The following is a 21,766-nucleotide window of genomic DNA, read 5'->3' on the forward strand; positions in this document are numbered from 1 at the left end:
TGAAGAACCCAAAAAAGACCCAGAACATCTTTTATTAAATCAGCACCCACCAACTGGGTGAGATTCTCCCAGGGGGAACAGCACCAACACCACGCAGAGACCGCACACACCCCGACATTCCCCCCACTGCCACTTGGCTTCTGTGCAATAAAATACTGAAAACTTCTGACTGAGGTATTCAGAGCTTCCTAAAGAAACAGGAAACAGCCACGTGCAGAGGCTGCTTTGTCTGTTATTGATCCACCACTGAGTTTAAGCTTAATAAAACTTAATTGCATGATTTCTTAACAGGTCACATACACCTTTGAGTGTAGTGGGAGAGCTGGGCTTACTGGAAATACAGCGGTGTCTACAACTTCATTTATGCAACATAAGATAAATCCTAGGAAATCACATACATCTCAGTTACGTGCTGCTGTGTTTATTCCAAATCCAGCTCCAGCTCCAGGTTGGGCAGTGCCTGCTGAAGGACACGGAAGGTCATTTCTTTCTCTCTGATCCCAGGAAGGTCACTCAGATACAAATATTCCAGGTTCCTGTAAATATTTAAAAAGAAAATGGGCAACTACTATTGAATTGCTGACAGAGAAGATGGAGAAATTATCCTACTGCAGTTGTTTTGAGTATTTTGAATGGTGACTGGTTCTACTGGAAGTTTGTTTCTGAAGTGGGTGCTTGGGGTTTTTAGCTGCAGTATCCAGCTGCATCCCATTCCCGAGCAGCCAGGTCTGTCCCAGACCCTGAGGCAGAGAGGGTGGCGTGGCAGGAAGCTGTGAGGTGGAGAAGCACTAAAAGCCACAGGACACAGTCAAACCTTGCCCTGCAGAGCTGCTGCAGGAGAGGGCTCAGGAACAGAAGCCAAGCTGATCATTAATTAGTGATCCTCGAGCCCAATCCAGCCCTACAGGCTCCAAACAGCGACCCCAGCCCTTGCACCCAGCACAATCCCCAGGAGCCCAGAGCAGGGGGCTGTGGAAGCACTCAGTGGCTCACGTACGTCAGCTTGTGGAGTGCAATGATGCCTTTGTCTGTGACATTCCCACAGGAAATGATCTTCAGCTGCTGCAGACTCTTCTGGAGGTTGCTGGTCTCGCTGAGCCTCTGCAGACACTCGTCCTGGATGTACATGCATTTCTCCAGTTTGATATCCGTAACGTGCTCCAGGCCATCTGCAAAGGCAAAAGTGAGCATTTGCTCCAGAATTCCAGGACCAGCCTGTGCTGGTTGGAAAGTTCTCAGTTCAATAACTGCCCCTAAAACCACCCAGCAACACATTCCTTTACACAGTGGGGCCATAACACACAATCAATCTCCAAAGTCCCTTTGTGGTACTTCAGATTTAGGAAAAGCTCAGGGTTTGAATCATTTCAGTAAGATTTCAAGAGCTTTGAAATGGGCAAGTAACAAAAAACTTACACAATTTTGGGTACTAAACAATAACTCTGACTAAGACAGTGCTAATGCCAGAAATTCAGGGTCCCTTGCTGTTCCCATTTTGCTTTCTGTCATTTAAAGACCACCTGAAACACTTGTTTAATCTCTTATTTTGAAGAGAGCCTGCTTCTTGTCTTTGAAGACATCATAAATGCCTGGAGAATGAGCAGAATTATGACTTCAGAGACACCAAAATTATCCCTTGTGCAGAAGAAAAATAATATTTATAGTGCTTTTTGCTATGAATTTATTGAAATTTGTGGCATTTCCTTAGTGCTACAGCCACTTCAGGTAAAAGCTGAAGTTCCCAATGTCTTTTCACTTTAATCACACCTCCAGCAAAACCTTAGGGACTGATAAATATTTGTAAAGGGGCAGAAAAACCACAAATGACTTACCAGCATCTTGCTAAGGAAGGAACAAATGGCACCATTATTCATATTTTTGTGAGAAATGAGCTTTACTTTCTAGAAGTTTAGAAGTTTAATTAGGGATAAAAAGGGACCCCACAGCGCTGGGTGCACAGCCCTAGTTAGCTGTACACTGGTTTATTATAACTCTTTTAATATATATTTTTATTGCATTGATCAAATACATATTTATGAAGATTATATATACTTAAATATTCCTTTGAGTTCTTTTACATGTTCTGGGAATTCTTGAGCTTGGTTTGACTCTTGACTTGTGTAATAGTGTAGATTTGATTTCTGGAAGTTCTGTGTGTTATTTTCTTATAACATATATGCTATTTCTTTATAATGTGTATACTATTATTTTATGACAAATGGGGAGTTATTGATAGTTGAAAGGTCAGTGGCAGAAGTCCTCTTCATATCTTTTTTTCTCTGTTATTTGTCTGTTTTCTTTAACGTTATTTAATTATATAGATAGTTGTATAATAGATATATATATATATACTTATATAGTTAGCTATTTTCACAAATTTGAGTTATTCTTACCATTGTTAGTTATAAAAATAAAAACATTAGCTATTTCTGCAAAAATGAATGTTACAATGCACAACACATAGTTTCTATTTTAATATTTTGTGGAAGCTTAAACTATAATATATGTTTATTACACATGTAACTTATATATATAAATATATATATAAGTTACATGTGTTATAAGTTAATATATAAAATATATTAAATATATAAAATAATACATAAATATATATATATAAAATAATATATAAATATATAAAATAATATATAAATAATATATAAAATAATATAATATTAAATATATAAAATATATTATATTATATATAAAATATATAAATAAATTATATAATATATAATATTATAAAATATAATATTAAATATATAAAATATATTAATATTTTGATTAATATATATTAATATATAATATATATTAATAGATATTATATATTACTAATATTAATAATATATATTTATATATATATTAATGTGTTATATATAAGTTATGTAAATTATTTATATATATATGTTACACGTGGCTAGGGCATTGGCTACAAAAGATGACAAATTATACTGCATCAAAAACAGTTAAAATCAATTACAGCTATTACAATACCGATATTATAAATACAGATAATACAAATTATATCAAAATCGTTGTGATTAATAATAATTTGCAGAAGCCAATGAAATAATTAAAAAGTTAATAATAATGAAAGCTAACGAGTAGATATAAGATTTCAAGGCAAGGAAAACGAAAGCCATTAGGAAGAAGCCCCGTGTGTACATTACCCAGGTAGTCAAATCCTCTGTACATGATGCAGGAGTCGGTGGCACTGATGGCTTCGATCTTGTACTTGCCCAGGGGCCCTGTGGGGAGCCCATTGTAGTCCTGCTGCCACTTGGGCGAGCCCTGGTACCTCACCAGGGCCCCGCAGCGCAGCAGCCACTCCGAGGCCGCGCGGTCGGGACCCACGGCTCGGATGCGCTCATGGTCCACCCTGCAGACACAGAGAGCCTGGAATCACCCCACGGGGAACAATAATGCTCCACAGCAAACACCTGCCTGGAGAGGGCTGAGCTACAACAGAGGCTGGACAGAGTGCAGAATAAAGAAGGGATTTATTGAAAGGCCTTAAAGGATACACTTTGGGCAGTAGAGGAGCCTGGCCAGGGCCACACCCAAGATGGACCCAAAAACAGTCACAAAATGGATGACTGCTCACGAGGGCTGACATTTTTATAAGTTTTGGTCCATCTGCATATTGGTGTTAATTGTCCAATTACAGCTTCAGATTATGAAGTCACATCCCTCTTGTTCTCTCTCTTCAGTCCACTGTTGTTTCTGCTTTTGGGCCTGAAACTTGTAACAATCATCCTTGGTTCTAAGCTGGAAAAGGAAATGTTTTGTCTGCCTGTCCTGTGAAGAGAACTCACTGACATTTAATAGGAAGCTCAAAACTACACACCTAGGGAAACATATGAAAGCTAAAACTTAAGGCATCATGTGCAGGGTCAGAGAAGTAAGTGTGAGTAAATGAGGTTCACTCTTTCAAATTTTTAGAAGTTTAGTGAGGGATAGTAAGCAATGAAGTAAAAGTAACAGTAACTAGTAATGTAATATAATTATTACAGTAATAATATGCTAATATTGTATAATAATATAATAACATTCTAATATAATAATATAATAATGTAATAATATAATAATATAATAATATAATAATATAATAATGTAATAATATAATGCATTAATACATTAATTGTTACATCTAGTAATAGCTAGATGCACACGGTTAACTAGAACAAGTCTTTATTTTTTCATTGCATTGTCAAATGCATATTCATGAAGCTTATACATATTCAAAAATTCTTTTGCATTTACATATTTTGGGAATTTTTTAGCTGAGTTCAGCTCTTGACTTTGTTTTCTTAGAGTACATGCCATGATGCAGATGTGATTTTGAGAAGCTTATATTTTATTTCTTCACAAGGCCCCCTGGTCTGTGGTTTGATATTGATAGCCAAAGGGTCGGTGGTAGATTCTTCTTTGCTCTTTCAGTGTTATTTGCCTGGTTCTTTTTAATGTTATCTTATACAGATGTTTTAGCTGTTTTTACAAGTTCTTTTAATCAATATTAGTTAATTCACTATTGCTAGTTAGCTACAAAAATTAAGTAATTCGTTATTATTTCAGAAAAACAATTACTTCTGTAAAAGTGAATGTTACAATACACAGCACACAGCATTTATCTAATATTCTGTGAAAGCCTAAACTGTAATATATATTTATTACACTAAAATATACAATTTACACAGGGATTAGGGAATTAACTATAAAAGGCTGACAAATTATATGATATCAAAAACAGTTTAAAAGAGATTATAAACTGTACTATATTAAAATAATTTGTAAAAATTATTATATAATAGTGAAAGCCAACAACTACATAGTTATTTATAACGTGAGGATGTGATTTACTGGAAATGGTTCATGGGTAATTTTTGGAATGTGCAGTGATTAGTCTGGTGTGAGGCTTTTTCATTTAAGTGGCAGATGCTTTTTGGGGAAAAAAGAATACAAATACAACTTTAACTCTGTTTCCTTCCATGTCCATAAGGAAAGAAAACTGTGCCACTGATTAAGGTGAGATTTGGGGTCAAAGAAGACCAGGATTTCGGGATGGGATCCATGTGCATTCCAGGGAAGGGGCAGAGCACACACCTTCCTCTGGAAGGTCACAGCTTTGGAATGGGAAAGCAGATACGGAACGACCCCTTGGCAACAGCCACCATGCAATCTGGGGGGGAAAGAAGAGCGTTAATGACAGAAAACGTTTTCTGCAGCCGAGGGATTTGGTTGTTCTGCTCCGCAAACCGCGCAGAGAATTTGAGGGATCTGAAAGTTAATTATTAACCAGCGACTCACTCTTACTTGTTGAACACGGCATTCAGCCATCCCCAGAAGGCTCGACAACTGCCCGGCGGCAGCGGCGGCTTCCTCAAGAGTGTCCCCAACGCCATCCTCACCTCCTTGCAGACGGGAGAGGGGGAAAGGGAGATGTTATTTGGAGCGCCAGGAGCAGGGGGACGCCGTGCCGCCCTCAAGGCCTGACCGGGGCTGCGAGCCCGGCCGGGCCCACGGCTGCGGGGGGGGGGGACCGTCACCGCCCCCGGCGCCGAGCGGCCGAACCTTGCCCGGAGGCCGGCGCTGCGCTGCCTGGCAGAGCGGAGCAGGAGGGGCAGGGGCAGCAGGAGGAGGAGGAAAGGAGAGAAGGAGGAGAGGAAAGAAGGAGGAGGACGCGCGGACGCGGCCCCGGCGCTCCCTCCGCCCCCAAGATGGCGGCGGCGCTGAGGGGCCGCGCGGGCCCGGGCGGGGCCGCGGCGCTGTGGCGGCTGCAGAGCCGGCGGAGCAGGTGAGGCCGGCGGGCAGCGCTCACCTGCTCCTTCCCCCAACTCCATCTTTTCTCCTGGTCTAGTCCCTAATCCTATAAGACTATCCCTGTCCCTATCGCTAGCCTCACCCCTTCCCCTCTCGTCTTACCTCTGCTCATCCACTTCCCCTATCCTTTTCCGTGTCATTTTCCCCTATCTTTTACCTCTTCCTGTTTTCTGTATCCTCTATGTTTCCTATATCACCTTTCCTTATCCCCTTTTCCTCATCCCCTGTAGTCTCTATAGCCACTTCCCTTACGTCTTTTATCTGCTATCCCTTTCCCCTCTACATTATTAACCACCCCATCCCCTTTCTTCCATCCCATTTTCCTCTCCCCTTTACTCCCTTATATATGCCCTTTATTCCTTATATCTCCTTCCCTTACAACCCTAACTTTATATCCCCTTTCCTCTCTCCCTTTTCCCTCTCCCTTCTATTCCCCGCGTCCCTTTTCGCCGTCCCCTGTTCCCTTTCCGTGTCCCGGGTTGTGCTGATGGCCGTGTCCCCTCAGCTCGTTCGACGTGGCCGTGGTGGGCGCGGGGATCGTGGGCCTGGCCGCGGCCCGGGAGCTCATCCAGCGCCATCCCTCGCTGGCCTTCGCCGTGCTGGAGAAGGAGCAGGAGCCGGGTACGGAGCGGGACAGGTGACAGGGACCGATAGCTGCCACAGCCTCAGTATTCCCTGGATATCTGTGGGGAGGGATCGGCTTTTGGGTAGTAGTTGTGGGAGAGCACCTGCCCGTGTTGTTGAGTTGGGTTTCCCATCCAGGTCAGGTTGGACAGAGCTTGGGTCAGCGTGGGGTAGTGGAAGGTGTGGATCTGTAAAATCCCTTCCATTCCAAACCATCCTGGGATTCTGTGATGACTCTTCCCTAACACGGAATTTCCTCCAGCCTTCTCCCAGGGATGTGTCCTTCAGCAGAGAAGCAGAGTTGTCTGTGCTTCGCTGCTGGGACTTCACATTGGGAATTTTAAGTTAAAAAGTCCTGAGCGTTGCTGCTGTGCAAGCTGCAGTGTGACCAGCAGCAAGGAATGTCAGGAGAGAGGACAAGGAGGGGGAATAACCAGGATAAGGAGTAGTGCAGGTTGTGGAAGGGCACAGGCAGGTCCTGCATGGAGCTGTGAAAATCCCAAGGGATAGACATCAGTAATTAACTCCAAACAGGACCTGTGAGCCCAAAATCTTGTCTTAAATAGCTCCATCAGCCAGGCTATAAATTGGTCTTGAGATGTTCCATGAATGATACAAAATTACTTTTTATCCCCAAGACATACACAAAGTCCTTAACAGCTGTGTGAGTGCCAAGCAGGAATGTGACCTTTGGGCATCCACACGTTAAGTGGGATAAGAACCTGACCAAATTACTTCAGTAAAAATGTTTGTGGTATTTTTACCTCTATTTTATCTATTTGCAAAGAGGAAATAGCAACCTTATCCAGTTCACAAATGCTCAAAAATCCTCCCAGGCCTTGCTAGCTTGTCCAAAAGAATTGTGGATTGCACAGATAATATGTTAGATCAGTCCTTAAGAGATGCATTTCATTGTAAAAATTGCATTTGTTAAAATTAATTTTAGTCTGTAAAACGTTTTGATTGATTGGCTTGTTCTGGAAGGAAAAACTTGTGATTTTAGGGGTCTTTTTCCCTGTTGATCCAACACAGTGTGGGCTGTGATTATCATTAACCAGGACTGGCTGTGTCAGTGTTTCTCTAACCTTTTGAGGCCAGGGAATTAATTAATTGTGCAGTTCTCTCACTTGATCATCTCTTATAATGCTGATTTAAGGCAGGACCTCAATTTACTCATTCTTCTGACAGCTGAAGTGATTGAAGTGGGAACAAATGCATTCTAACAATGTATTTTTTTTCTCTTTAGCCCATCACCAGAGTGGACACAACAGTGGTGTGATCCACAGCGGGATTTACTACACCCCTGGCTCCCTGAAGGCCAAGCTCTGCGTGCAGGGGGCAGCCCTCTGCTACAAATACTGTGACCAGAAGGGAATTCCCTACAAACAGTGTGGGAAGGTACAGGAATCCCTGTGTTTCCCTTCTTTACCCTTGGATACTGAAGCTGTGTCATGATGCCTGGCCGTGGATTTTCTCCACATTCTCCTAGTTGCACATAATTTTATACATAAATGTGTATAATGCACATAATCCCAAATCATCCCTTCCAGCTGATGAGTCTCAGTATGAGAGGTTTTTCATGACCCTCCATGCTCTGAACCGTTTTTAATTCAGTGTGTCTCTGGTGCAAGGTGAGAACCAGGACTGGGCAGAGCATTCCAGGTGTGAATTCCTCAGTGAAACAGAGTTCTCTGTCCATTTCCCAGTTGTTCTAACGCTCAGTTCAGGTTTTCCAGCTCTCACTGGGCATTGAGCTGCTGTTTCCACAGGGCTCTCTATCCTAACCCCAAAGTCTTGGCCCTGAGGGATAAATTTGAATTCCATGGTTTTTCTCAGAGCCCTGGCCGGTCCATGCTCCCTCTGCTGCCACGCTGGGCACAGGGTGGCACTGTGGATCTGTGCAGCAGCACACCTGAGGGGACAGCCTGCTCCCTGCTTGAAGCTCCTGTCCTGAAGGGGTCAGCTGGAGCCTGGCTGACACTGAATTTGTGTATTTTGTACCAACAACAGGGTGGCAGCAGGGGCAGGGCAGTGCCTGTCCCTTGTGCTGACACTGCTGGGCCACCTCCAATCCTGGGGACAACTCTGGGCTCCTCAGAGTGAAGCCACCTGGAGGGGCTGGAGCATGTCCCCAGAAGGGCATGGAGCTGGGAAGGGGCTGGAGAATTGCTGAGGGAGCTGGGAAGGGGCTGGAGAATTGCTGAGGGAGCTGGGAAGGGGCTGAAGAATTGCTGAGGGAGCTGGGAAGGGGCTGGAGAATTGCTGAGGGAGCTGGGAAGGGGCTGGAGAATTGCTGAGGGAGCTGGGAAGGGGCTGAGCCTGGAGCAAAGGAGGCTCAGGGGGCCCTTGTGGCTCTGCACAAGTCCCTGGCAGGAGGGGACGGCCAAGGGAGGTTCTGCTGCCAGGGAACAGGGACAGGAGGAGAGGGAACAGCCCCAGGATGGTCCACAAAGCTTTAGTTTGATACTGGGGAAAATTCCTTCCTGGAAAGGTTTGTCCAGCCCTGGCACAGCTGCCCAGGACAGTGCTGGAGTCCCCATCCCTGGAGGGATCTAAAATCCCTGTGGATGGCACTGTTGGGGACATGGGGCAGTTGTGGCCTTGGCAGTGCTGAGAGATCAGTTGGACTCTGAGAGAGCTTTTCCAACCTCAGCAATTCCCTGATTCCATGACACTCCCCTGGCAGTGTTCATTCCAGGGAAGATAATGGTGAAACTTCACAAGCTTTCCCTGAAGCAGCCCCAGGCTTGGAGAGCTTCACACCTGTGAGTGCCAGAGCTGAATATGGTCTGTGCAAACCTGGCACAGGTAATTCACAGCCTGGATTTATCTCCTGTGATAGCTGTGAACAGACTCCTTGATTAAAAGAACTGAAACTGGTACAATTCCACTCAGACCATGTCAGAACATGTCCTTTCTCTCCTATCAAGGCTCTTTGAGATTTGTACATCTTGGGTTGAGTTCAGTTTTACTTTTGAAACCATCCCAGTGCTTCTTTTAATTCATATTCTTTTCTTTCACATGCAGACTTGTAGTCTCAGGGTGCTTCTGGCAAATATTGTCAATTGATAGTAACTCAAGCTACAGTTTAGCATTTATTTTTTAATTCTCTATGATATTTTAGTCCTTCCTCAGCAGCAGAATTTTGTGCAATTAATGGCACCAACCATTTTTAATCCCCTGGATTCATTGACCACTACTGCTTGAGCTTGTTGCCAAACCTGCCCTGGCTCTGTTTTGCTCACTGCTGTGCTTTTTTTGCCTTTCCCAAAGCTGATTGTGGCTGTGGAACACGATGAAATTCCAAGGCTCAAAGCTCTGTATGAGAGGGGGCTGCAGAACAACGTCCCGGGGCTGAAACTCATTGGACCCAAGGAAATCCAGGAGAAGGAGCCCTTTTGCAGGGTAAGGGGATACCATAATTCTAATTAGCTTGTAAGAGTTGTTTCACAGGTGAAAACATATTTTCATTTAACAAAAATATTTTTCTGGCTTTGAGGTTCAAGTTTAGAAAAGCCTGACAATTTCTTCCCATCCATAAAAGTGGGTTTGGATCAAGCCAGTTTCGATGCAGGTGGTGTGGCTGTCATGTAGGACTTCTCACCTGTTTATTTTCACAGCAGGAGGAATGTGAGGAGTTTATGGAACAGAGATTTGTTATTGATTAGTCTGTCTTTGTTTGAAAGGAAAAGCTGGATATGAATTCCCTGTGCTGTTTCACCTGGCAGCTTGCTCTGGTGTAGCTGTGTGACTTAGGAGTGGTTGTAGGTACAGACAAAAATTTTCTGGAAAAGAATATTTTTAATTTTTTTTTTTTTTTTTTTTTCCTGTAATCATTTTGGATCTGCTCCCTAAAACATCTTTGGCATGTTCCAGATCCAGCTGAGGACACTGGGGGGACAGCAGCACTTCCTTCTGATGGCAGTGCAGATATTCCAGATGAAATATTCCAACTTTCACTCTTCCCCCTTGTCTTTAAAACCCTTCCAGGGACTGATGGCCCTTGATTCTCCCTACACCGGGATTGTGGATTACAAACAAGTGGCCCAGTCCTATGCCAGAGACTTCCAGGAAGCAGGTGGGACAATCTTGACTGATTTTGAAGTCACAAACATGGAGATGGCCAAAGAAAGTTCTCCAGAAAGTGAAGATGGTAAGACTGGATTTTTTTTGCCCTCTATTTACTACAAAGATTTAGTTCAAAACACAATTGTTTTAACTGAAATGACATTTCTGAATTTTTCTGTCTCCTAGGGATGAGAAAAAAAGCAAAATTATCTTAGTGAGAGTATTCAAAAAACTCAGGTTTTTTTTGCAGGCAGATCACCCCTCAGCTGAAACATTTAAAACTGATGGGAAGAAAGTGAGAGTAAAATGGAGAAATAAAGTTGTTCTCTCCTCTTAAAATCAGATTTATATGAATCTTGCATGTTTATTCTTGAGATAGTGATTTTCCTTATCCTGATGGCAGGTTGGATCTGTGCTGGCACGCAGAGGGAAGAATAAAAATTAATGATTTAATTAATAAATACAGCCATGTCCAACAACATTAATTATGACAACTTCCATAGCTTGGAAGACATTCCTGAGGAAAATTCCTCCCTGGTGACCAGCTGCTTGTTCTGTCAGTTCTCTGTTACTTGTTCTAGTAATTCCTTCTCTTGTTTAATTCCATTTCAGGACTGAAATACCCAGTCATTGTTAGGAGCAAAAAGGTAAGGGTGAAAAAGAAGTTTTAATTCCTCCCAGGAAGCTGCTTCTCCTTTAATTAAGATTTTTTTTTTTCCTGGTGGATTAATCATCTCCCCCCCCAAAAAAAGTTTAAAGAGCTGCAGTTCAGCAACATGATCAGCTTGATAAAACAACTGCAGTCAGTTCTTAATAATGAGGATGTTCAAATTAATTATTAATTCAAATTAATGAATAATAATGATGATGATGTAAAATAATAAACTATAACTTTCTGCTGCCTAGTGTTTAATGTCCCTTATCTGCTTTATTTCCACAATCTGATGCTTGTGTTTCCAAGAACTCCTTTATGGCTTGTTGATTTGGGGACAAACACCAATTTTCATGTTTACTTTTAGGCTCTGGCATCCATAAAATGATAAGGAGGCTTTTAGTATTGTTTTATTATCATTTTATCATCAGAACTGCTTCAGTAAAACAGGTGCACAACAGCTGCTGTTCCTGCAAGTCAGGACCTGTGCTTGTAATCCCTTCAGGAGGGAATATCTGGAGCAAAAACAACCTCAAAACCCCTCTGGTAGTTTTTAAATTTAGTTTTGCTGCTTTTTTCTCCTATTTTTTGCTCTCTCATTAAAAAGTACCTTCCAAAATCTGTTTTTTTTCCACCAAATACTGGTATTTTTTCCATGCAAACATTTTTCAGTTGAAGAAAAAAATAACCCATAGTATTTAAAAACAGGCACTGTGAGCTAAATAAATAGATAATAGCTTTTGATTTTTTAAAAATTTATTTATTTAGATGGTAAGGTGTTTAATATTTAACAGCTCTGCATAACTTTGTGCTGTGAATTTGTGTAGCTGCTCCCACCTTGTGGAGTCAAATCAGTGAACAGCCTTAGTGAACTTATATTTAAATATAAGTTTTATAACTTACAAATATAACTTTATAACTTATAAACATAAAATTATAAATATAATAGATTATAATATATTATATAATTAATTAAATATTATATATTCATATACTATAATATATTATTCTATATTATATTATTATAGTTTACAATATTATATTTATATATTATATATATTATTATATAATATAAATAATATCTAAATATTATAAAAATATAAATAGAAATATATAAATAATAATATAAATATAGATGTAACATTATCAGTAATATAAATAATTAACTTATATTTATCTTATGTTATATAATATAATATTTATATATTTTATATTATATAAAATATATTATAGTATAAATAATATCTAAATATTATATAAACATTTATATATTTCTAAATATAGATATATTAATAATAACATAAATGTAATTTTATCTGTAATATTATAAATAACTTATATTATCATATAATATATGAATATTTTATATATAGTATATTATAATACATAGATATATATAAATATATAAACATATATTTATGAATATAAATATATAAATAATATAAACATAAATGTAATATTATCAGTAACATTATAAATAATTAACCTACATTTACAAGTTAAATATCAGTAAGGCTGTGGGGTTTTTCTGGCTGTTTTTTTTAGCAGCTACATTGAATTTTTATGGTTTTTTTTGGTTTCCCACAGGGTGAGGAAATCTCCTGTGGGCACATTTTGACCTGTGCAGGGCTTCACTCCGACCGCCTGTCCGAAATCAGCGGCTGCAGCCCCGAGCCCCGGATTGTCCCGTTCCGGGGGGATTATTTGGTGCTAAAACCAGAAAAATCTTACTTGGTGAAAGGAAATATTTATCCAGTACGTCCCCCCCTGGTTTGTCTGTCACAGTGTGCCCTAAGAGCTGCTAAAAATGCAGGAAAAAAAGGAAAAATGCCTCAAATTTAATAGTAAATTAAATAAATTCTGTCAGATGGAAATTCAGTTGGTTTCTGACAGAACAGCTTGGATTTTGTTGATTTTTGAGGGAAACATGGAAGTACCACGTGGGAAGTTATTGCCAGTTGTTTTGTTTTGTTTATGGTTTTAGTTTTGGGGTTTGATTTTTTTTCTTAATAGAGAAAAGATGGAATATCCCATTGCCACATATCCAGAAAACTCCTAAATTACTTCTATATGTCCTAAAATAAATCTGTAGGATTCAGAAGTCAGAGAGAGATGACGGTAAATTATTATTTATTGTTTAAATAATAACAGCACTGTTTAATCTCTTTATTGATAATCTGGACAAAGGGGTTGACTGTACCCTCAGGAAATTCCCTGATGACACTGGAGGTCTTTTCCAACCTCAGTGATTCTGGGATGAATTACTGATGAAGGGTTTAATCTTTTGTGCTAACACACAACACTCAGATTTAGGTATTTTCCTCTCAACCTTATTTTTGAATTTGCTGATTTTGTCATAAAAAGCTGATGTGGGAGAAAAAGGGAAAGCCTTTCTACCACCAAATAAAGACAAATAATGGGATGAAGAGGAGCAATCCCAGATAGAAAATGTAGTTATAGAGCAAGTTCAGAGAATCCCTAGGGTAGCATTTTAGCAAATTCTGTAGATTTAAATACTGATTTTCTGAATATGAGATTAGCTTTCCCTGCTAAACACTGGATTTTTGGGAAAATTGGAATGCTGTTTGTCTGATCTCAGCTGGGAATGATTCAGGATCCTGTCTTGGGATTGGAGGGAGGAACTGGAACAAAAAAAGAACATGCAGTTATTTATTATTATCATTAACCAGGCCTGCTAAGTTCAGGCTGTTTTGTACACACTGTAAGGGTTTCCCAACATTTTCTATTCTCTTTTATTGCAGTGTAATTGCTGCTGGTGAATAACATCATTGGTTTTATTCTGGGTTGATTTATATCCTGACTCCATTTCTCATGTGGACTTGTTTTGTTTTCCTGCTATTTGTTTTCCTTTTCCCTAAAATTCAGCTTTACCTGGCCCTGCTCCGTTCTCCAGTGTCTTAATTAATGACATTAATGCCACAACTGCACAATTTACAAGCAGCAAAACCAGCTCAGAGCTGATTCCAAGGTTCTGTCACTCCCAGTTTTGTTGCTGAGGTTGGAAATAAAATGGCAATTTTGCTGTTTGTAACAGCTCTGATCACTCCTGTGTTCCATTTCAGGTTCCCAACCCTCGTTTCCCCTTCCTGGGATTCCATTTCACGCCCAGGATGGATGGCAGCATTTGGCTTGGCCCTAATGCAGTGCTGGCCTTTAAGAGAGAAGGCTACAAACTCTTGGACTTCAGCCCTGGGGACTTCTTAGATGCTGTGACCTACAGGTAATGCTTCATGTTTGTGTCTGCTGGCTGCTCTTGTTGAAATGTGAGCCATGGAAGCCAACTCCTGCCCAAAATCCTGCTTTTCCCACGTTTTTGGTGTGTTTCAAGACAGTTGTGCTGATAAGGGTGGACTTCCCCAAGACATTTGACTTTGTGTGGTCTCATATTTGAGTTTTCCAGCAGGACATGTCTCAGCCAGTCTGGGAATGGGGCTGCTCAGTGGAAGGTGCTGGTGGAGCTGTACCAGGGCTGGTTTTGTGATAACTTCATCAGCTGAGACAGCATCATTAAATACCTGCAGAGGGTGCTGGGAGGAGAGAACGGCTGGGAGAGCTGGGAATGTTCCCCTGGAGAAGGGAAGGCTCCAGGGACACCTCAGAGCCCCTTGCAGGGCCTAAAGGGGCTCCAGGAGAGCTGGAGAGGGACTGGGGACAAGGGATGGAGGGACAGGACCCAGGGAATGGCTCCCAGTGCCAGACGGCAGGGATGGATGGGAGATTGGGAATTGGGAATTCCTGGCTGTGAGAATGGGGAGACCCTGGAATAGAATTCCCAGAGAAGCTGTGGCTGCCCCTGGATCCCTGGAAGTGTCCAAGGCCAGGCTGGACACTGGGGCTTGGAGGAACCTGGGATAGGGGAAGGTGTCCCTGCCCAGGTAGCTCCAAGCCCCATCCAACGTGGCCTGGGACACTTCCAGGACTGGAATTGAGAGTTAATTCAGCGCCACAGCTCTGTGAGAAATGTTTGTTGAAGGGCAAACATGAATTTCTCAAATATAAAGCATTATGTCATTCCAGATTTTGGGAATGGGAACTTGTGCCCTGCAGTTGCATTTGCTGCCTTTTTCAGCAGTTGCAGCTGGTGCATTTTGAGGCAGATTTTCCCTCACTGCAGTTGTTTCTCCCCTTGCAGTGGGCTGTGGAAGCTGGTGCTGAGGAACGTGTCCTATGGCCTGGGGGAGCTGTACAGAGCCTTTTCCCTCAGTGCCCAGGTGAGGCAGCTGCAGAAGTTCATCCCTGAGGTCACCACCAATGATGTGCTCAGGTAAAAGAAACATCTCCTGTTTGGGAAATCTCATATTTGAACAGCAGAAAGTGTGACAGGGCTTTAGTCTGTTCCTCCACCAACATACGATACCAAAGCATGGAGCTGCCTCCAGCTTGGAGATCCCAGCACAGGAAGGACCTGGAGCTCCTCAGTCCAGAGGAGGCACCAGGATGATCACAGGGATGGAGCAGCTCTGCTGGGAGGAAAGGCTGAGAATTTTGGGATTGTTCAGCCAGGAGAAGTTTTGGGGTGACCTCATTATGGCCTTGCAGTACTTGAACAGAGAGCCTGCAGAAAGATGGAGAGAGAGTTTTACAGAGCCTTGCAGAGGCAGGACAAGGGAGAATGGCCTCAAACTGACAGAGGGCAGGTTTAGATGGGATATTGGGAAGGCTGGGAGGGTGGGGACGCCCTGGCACAGGTGCCCAGAGAAGCTGTGGCTGCCCCTGGATCCCTGGAAGTGCCCAAGGCCAGGCTGGACAGGGCTTGGAGCAGCCTGGGACAGTGGGATGTGTCCCTGCCCATGGAGTGGGATGGGCTGTAAGGTCAGAGGTTGGACTCGGTAGTTTGGCAGGTCTTTTCCAGCCTTGATGTTTCCATGACTGTCAGATACCCCCACTCTGCCTCCTGAGTGTTAAACCTCCCCCAAAAGGCTTTGTCTGCACTCTGTGCCCTCCTCACTGTCTCCCTGGACACCTCCTCACAGAAATCGATTTTCCTGACTCGGGACAACATTTTCCTTCTGCTGGTGAGCTCCTCCTTGCTTTTGCAGGGGTCCCTCTGGTGTGAGAGCCCAGGCTCTGGACAGCCAGGGGAATTTGGTGGATGACTTTGTGTTCGATGGAGGCACGGGGGACGTGGGGAGCAGGATCCTGCACGTCAGGAACGCTCCTTCTCCCGCCGCCACCTCCTCCCTCGCCATCGCCGCCGCCATCGCCGCCGAGGCCGAGCGGCGCTTCCAGCTCTGAATCCCGGCGGGAACGGGCAGGTTCTGCCCCTCTGGAATGTGGGACTCCTCCTGAAGGACACAGAGCCACCAGGCAGCAGGGCTGGGAAGCGCCCAGGCAGCCTCGGGAATGTTCACTGCCACAGCTCCTCGAGCGTCGCGTCCCAGGTTTGGCCACCTGGGCAGGAGCAGCCACGGGAGGGTCTCCAGCCACAGGCAGAGCAGGGAGAGCCCCTGTGGTGGGATTATCCACAGGGATTTCCCATGCCTGTGCTCACCTCCTCAGAGGGGTCTGCAGAGCCACGGGCATGGGGTGGCTCTCTGTGTGCTCTGATTCCATTTAAATGGAGTCTGCAGTCCTCTAGATTACATGGAATAATGGAATAGAAGGATAAACCTGCTTAAGGGCCCTGCTGATATGGAATTAAAGGCTTTATCAGAGATTGAGAACAATATTCAGAGCCTTCGACGTGAATGTAGAGTATTTCACAGAAAAATAAGCTTAAAGAGGATTACCAGACCCAAGTCAATTTAGATCTGCAATTCAGATACTCTGTCTGATCACTGTCTCTGTTTTTTATAGAGCAGAAATGAAAATATGGATATAAATAGTCACTTATCATTTAATTTACAGTTGGGAAATCAGCGCTGATCACAAACTTCATCAGGGGGTTTGGGCTTCTTCCTGCCTCTGAATGCTGCTAATGCAAAAGGAGCTGATCTTTGTCCAGCCAGTTGAGCAATCCAGGGAAAATGGTCTTTGGAACAGGGAATGTGAAGGGAAGGAAGCTCCAGAAACCTGCCTTGGGTCATGTTTGGTATTGCTTCCCTTGGAGCCTGAGCAGGGGTGAGTCAGGAAGGTTTCCCATTTTCCCTGAGCACGAGGGGAGCTCAGGCAGTGCTGGTGACTCCCCTGAGCTCCATTGACACCCAGTTTTTATCAGAGATACCCGTGGAGGAGTCTGTGTGGAGAGGGATGTGAAGCAAGCTCAGTGCTGAGCTGAGGATCTGGGAGTGTCGTGCAGAATTGCTGTAAAGCAGAATTTTGTGGCCTCAGGGACAAAGTATTGAGGATTTTATAGCAGATGCTCACAGGATGTTGGGTAACAGATAATTGTGGGGAGTTTGTACCAGAAAATTGGACATTCAGTTTTCCTTAATAAGTTCTTTTCTGAGCTCCTGTGGTGGGAGTGGGTTAGCACAGGAGTGCAGCTGTGAGGCTGATTTTACTGTACAGATTGGAGACACTTTTTTTTTGAGAGGAAAAAAGGGCTTAATCTGCCTTTTTAATTTTTATTTTTATTTTTTTCTCCTGGTAAAATCTACTTTATCAGCAAATTGACAGCTGGAAATCAAATTAAAAACCTTTTCAGAGCGAAGCTTTGGTCACTTTAGGCAGAGATTCAGCTGTTCCAAGTCTTCCAGTGCCACGGGGCTGTGTAAAACTTCCCAGAGTGGAACAATCCTATCTTCCCTCCCTGCCAGAAGTGTTGCCTATCAACAGTAAATCCTACAAAAGGATTGCAAAAGCCACTTCCTCCCACACGGGGTGTGGCCCTGACATGTATTAACAAAATAAAGAACATTAAAATGCAAAGCAGACAGAGACCTGGGGGAGTCCTAAGTCAGCATTTCCCTGTGCTGCCTGCAGTGCTTTTTCCTCTCAGGTGATGATTGTTTGGAGGTAAAGTTTATTTGAAACTTAATTTATGAACCTTGATGTAGCATCCTGTGAAACAGAAATCTTTTCAGAGATAAAAGTTTTACACTTCTGTTATAAAATAAGTTCAGACATTATGATATCAGGGTTTCGGGCATCAATCTCGTTGCTCACAAAGTGTGAAAATGTATTAATTTATTTTCCAAATGAGCTTCACTTTGATGATTTCATAAATGTGCCTTTTATGATTAAAATAGTGTGGTGGGGTTTTTTAAAATGCTGTAAAGTCTGTGTATTTCTCCTGACTCAGTGACAAGTTTCACTGGAATTTGCTAATTCTCAGCTGAATTAGGGAGGATATCACTCTGTATAACAGGAATTACTTCAGGAGGGGGACACATGTCCAAACTTGTCTTCCTAAATTATCTCATCTGTGCTTCTCACACCTCACAGCTTTTCCTCGCTCCACAGGACTGCTCTCAAGGCTGATCTGGGCCTGTTGGGACAGGTGGGATGAGAATTCCTGAAACTCTGAATAAATGTTTGGACAAACACGATTTGTTCCCCAAAAGTGGAATGATAGAATCATACAGAATCATAGAACCCCAGACTGGTTTGGGTTGGAAAGAACCTTAAATCCCATCCCATTCCACCTTCCACTATCCCAGGCTGCTCCAAGCTCTGTCCAGCCTGGCCTTGGACACTTCCAGGGGAGAATTCCTTCCCAATATCCCATCTAAACCAGTGCCCAGCAAGGTCAGTCCTAAACTCTGCAAGGAGTAGGAGCTATGGGTTGTGCCATCACTATCCCATTATTATTTTATCCCATTTATTATTCTTGCTCACAGTTTGGGTTTGAGGAACAAGTGTCTTCCCACAGAAATAAATATTTTGTTGGGAACCTCCCAGGCTGCTCTGGTGTGGCAGGAAGGTCGAACAAGGAGCAGTTTCTGCCTCTGGAATCATCAGGCTCCTCCAAGAAATCTGTTAGAAAGAAGTAAAAATCACAATTTTACTGGCAGGAAGGCACAATTTTTTCCTCTTTGCTTTAATTTATCCATTCCCTCTGTGGACAAGTTTTAAAATGGGGAGTAGAGGGAATAGAAGGTGTGAGATTTGAATGTTATGCTGTCAGGAGGGAAATGAGGGAAAATTTAGCTGGATCTGGGTGATCAGTGGGAGAAGGGAATGGTGGCAGTGGTGATCTCTGGAGTAGGGAGGGAAACTGCCTCCAGAAAAGGAGGAATGCTGATTCCAGCTATGGAGAGAAACTGCTGGCAGGTAGGAAAACATCCTCCAAAGAGGGAGGAAAACTGCTTCCAGGCTGGGATGGAAACATCCTCCAGCTGGGGAGGAAAACAGGCTCCAGGCAGTGAGGAAAATTGCTTCGAGGCAGGGAGAACAGTCTACAGATAGAAAATCTTCCAAGTAGGGAGAGAAACCCCTTCCAGGTAAGAGAACAGTCTCTAAATAGGGAGGAAAATGCCTTTTATCTTTCAAATAAGGAAGGGAATAGCCTCCAGGTGGGAAGATCTCAAGGAGGCCTCCAGGTAAGGAGAGTCACATCCTCCAGGTGGGGAGGAAAACTGCCTCCAGGTAGGAAGAGGAACATCATGGAGGCAGAGTCTCCATGGGTAAAACACAGCCTAGGGGTGTAAAACAGGGTAAAACACAGCCTAGGGGTGTAAAACAGGGTAAAACACAGCCTAGGGGTGGGGAAATAGCAGCCGGGTTGGGAGAATAAGAGCCTCCAGGGAGGGAGAGGAACATCCTCCTAGGAAGGGAGAGGCACAGCCCCTAGGCAGGGAGGGAAGCTGCCTCGAGGAAGGGAGAGAAAGAGCCTTCAAAAAAAGTGCTTCCAGGCAGGGAAATACCCTCCGGGCAGGGAAATACCTTCTGGGCAGGGAAATACCCTCCGGGCAGGGAAATACCTTCCAGGTAGGGAAATACCCTCCAGGCAGGGAAATACCTTCCAGGTAGGGCAATCTCCTCTGGGCAGGGAGATATCCCCTGGGCAGGGAAATCTCTGAATAAGAAAGCATCCCCCGGGTAAGGAAACATGCCCTGGGCAGGGAAATCTCCCCCGTCTAAGGAAACACGTCCTGGATAAGGAAACATCCCCCGGGCGGGGAAATCTCCCCCGGGTAAGGAATCATCCCCCGGGCGGGGAAATCTCCCCCGGGTAAGGAATCATCCCCCGGGCGGGGAAATCTCCCCCGGGTAAGGAAACATGTCCTGGGTAAGGAAACATCCCCCGGGCGGGGAAATCTCCCCGGGTAAGGAAACATCCCCCGGGTGGGGGAATCTCCCCGGGGTAAGGAAACATCCCCCGGGCGGGGAAATCTCCCCGGGTAAGGAATCATCCCCCGGCCGGGGAAATCTCCCCGGGGTAAGGAAACATCCCCCGGGCGGGGAAATCTCCCCGGGTAAGGAATCATCCCCCGGGCGGGGGAATCTCCCCCGGGTAAGGAAACATCCCCCGGGCGGGGGAATCTCCCCCGGGTAAGGAAACATCCCCCGGGCGGGGGAATCTCCCCCGTGTAAGGAAATATCCCCCGGGCGGGGAAATCTTCCCGTGTAAGGAATCATCCCCCGGGCGGGGAGGTCTCGGTGCCCGGGGCTCGGTGCCCGGGGCTCGGTGCCCGCAGTTGCGGGCGCTGCCCGCAGGGGGCGCGCGGGGCGGGCGGCGCAGGCGCGCAGGGCGGCGGCCGCGGGCGGCGGCGGCAGCGGGGCCGCAGCGAGCGGGGCCCGGCCCGGCCCGTCCCGACCCCCGCCCGGCGCCTCCCCGCGCCCCGAGCGGCTCCGCCGAGCTCCGAGCGGCCCCGCCGAGCCATGGCGGTCCGGCCGGGCGGGTGAGCAGCGACACCTCGGCGGCCCGGCCCCGATGAGGAGCGGCCGCCATGCAGCCGCCGCCGCAGCCCTACGAGTTCCTGGGCGAGGAGAACGGCCCGAAATGGCGCGGCCTCTTCGTGCCCGCCCTGCGCAAGGTCAGTCCCGGCGGCGAGCGGCGGCACCTGCTCGGAGCCTGCCCCGCGTCCCGGCGCTCCGGGCAGGTGGAGCCCCGGCCCCCGCCCTGCCCTCAGGCAGCGCCGGGAGGGCCCCGAGCCCCCCGCGCCTCCCTCAGGGACAGCCGGGGCTGCTGCGGGTGATGAGGGACCCGGCGGGCGCTGCTTCTCCGTCAGCTGCGCTCGCTAAAGTTCGCTCTCCGCTTTAATTGGGGCTCTCGCTTCCAGGGGTTGATATCCCAGATTGGTTTGGCTTGGAAGGGATCTTAAATCCCGTCTCGTTCCAGCTCCCTGCCGTGGGCACTTTCCGCTATCCCTGGATGATCCAAGCCCCGTCCAGCCTGGCCTTGGGCACTGCCAGGGATCCAGGGGCAGCCGCAGCTTCTCCGGGCACCCTGATAGCGTTGCTGATGTGCAGGGGAATGGCATCCTTCATCCCTTCCTTCATCCCCTCCCCACGGCATTTCTCCTGACAGCTTTTCCAGGCTCTTTCCCGAGCCAGATTCCTTCACCGAGCGCTCACCCCAGGTGTTTCTGCCACTCGGGTGACACCTGTGAGAGCAGCCACCTGTGGTGCAGGGAAAAGCCACCCTGTGACACATCTGTGCACTGCACAGCTGAGAGAAACCGTGTGGGGAGAAGCACACAGGAGATAAATCTGTGGTTTTAGGATGTGTTTGCACAGCAGGGAAGCTCCAGCCCA

General features: G+C 45.0%; 3 protein-coding genes across 3 annotated transcripts in view; 2 read left to right on the forward strand and 1 right to left on the reverse strand.

The window, feature by feature from the left end:
• On the reverse strand, window positions 1–5,705 carry DMAC2L (distal membrane arm assembly component 2 like). The gene is made up of 5 exons (XM_058829980.1): window positions 5,572–5,705; window positions 5,314–5,411; window positions 3,171–3,379; window positions 998–1,169; window positions 1–536 (listed from the first exon to the last, which is right to left on the reverse strand). The coding sequence occupies exons 2-5, from the start codon at window positions 5,400–5,402 to the stop codon at window positions 422–424; spliced, it is 585 nt and encodes a 194-aa protein (XP_058685963.1). The 5' UTR covers window positions 5,403–5,411; window positions 5,572–5,705; the 3' UTR covers window positions 1–421.
• Window positions 5,659–18,335, forward strand: L2HGDH (L-2-hydroxyglutarate dehydrogenase). Its single transcript, XM_058829976.1, has 10 exons — window positions 5,659–5,794; window positions 6,326–6,441; window positions 7,691–7,842; window positions 9,718–9,849; window positions 10,435–10,597; window positions 11,125–11,159; window positions 12,752–12,919; window positions 14,248–14,405; window positions 15,318–15,449; window positions 16,225–18,335. Exons 1-10 carry the CDS (start codon window positions 5,718–5,720, stop codon window positions 16,418–16,420), a joined length of 1,329 nt encoding a protein of 442 aa, XP_058685959.1. The 5' UTR covers window positions 5,659–5,717; the 3' UTR covers window positions 16,421–18,335.
• Window positions 18,336–20,759: 2,424 nt separating this feature from the next.
• SOS2 (SOS Ras/Rho guanine nucleotide exchange factor 2) overlaps window positions 20,760–21,766 on the forward strand; it is a 40,682-nt gene continuing 39,675 nt past the window's right edge. The window contains exon 1 of the mRNA XM_058834740.1: window positions 20,760–21,045. Within this exon, the coding sequence (XP_058690723.1) occupies window positions 20,959–21,045 (87 nt within the window). The 5' untranslated portion in view covers window positions 20,760–20,958. The remainder of the gene's footprint in view (window positions 21,046–21,766) is intronic.

This window comes from Poecile atricapillus, chromosome 1 (assembly GCF_030490865.1).
Source record: "Poecile atricapillus isolate bPoeAtr1 chromosome 1, bPoeAtr1.hap1, whole genome shotgun sequence".
Lineage (NCBI taxonomy): Eukaryota > Metazoa > Chordata > Aves > Passeriformes > Paridae > Poecile > Poecile atricapillus.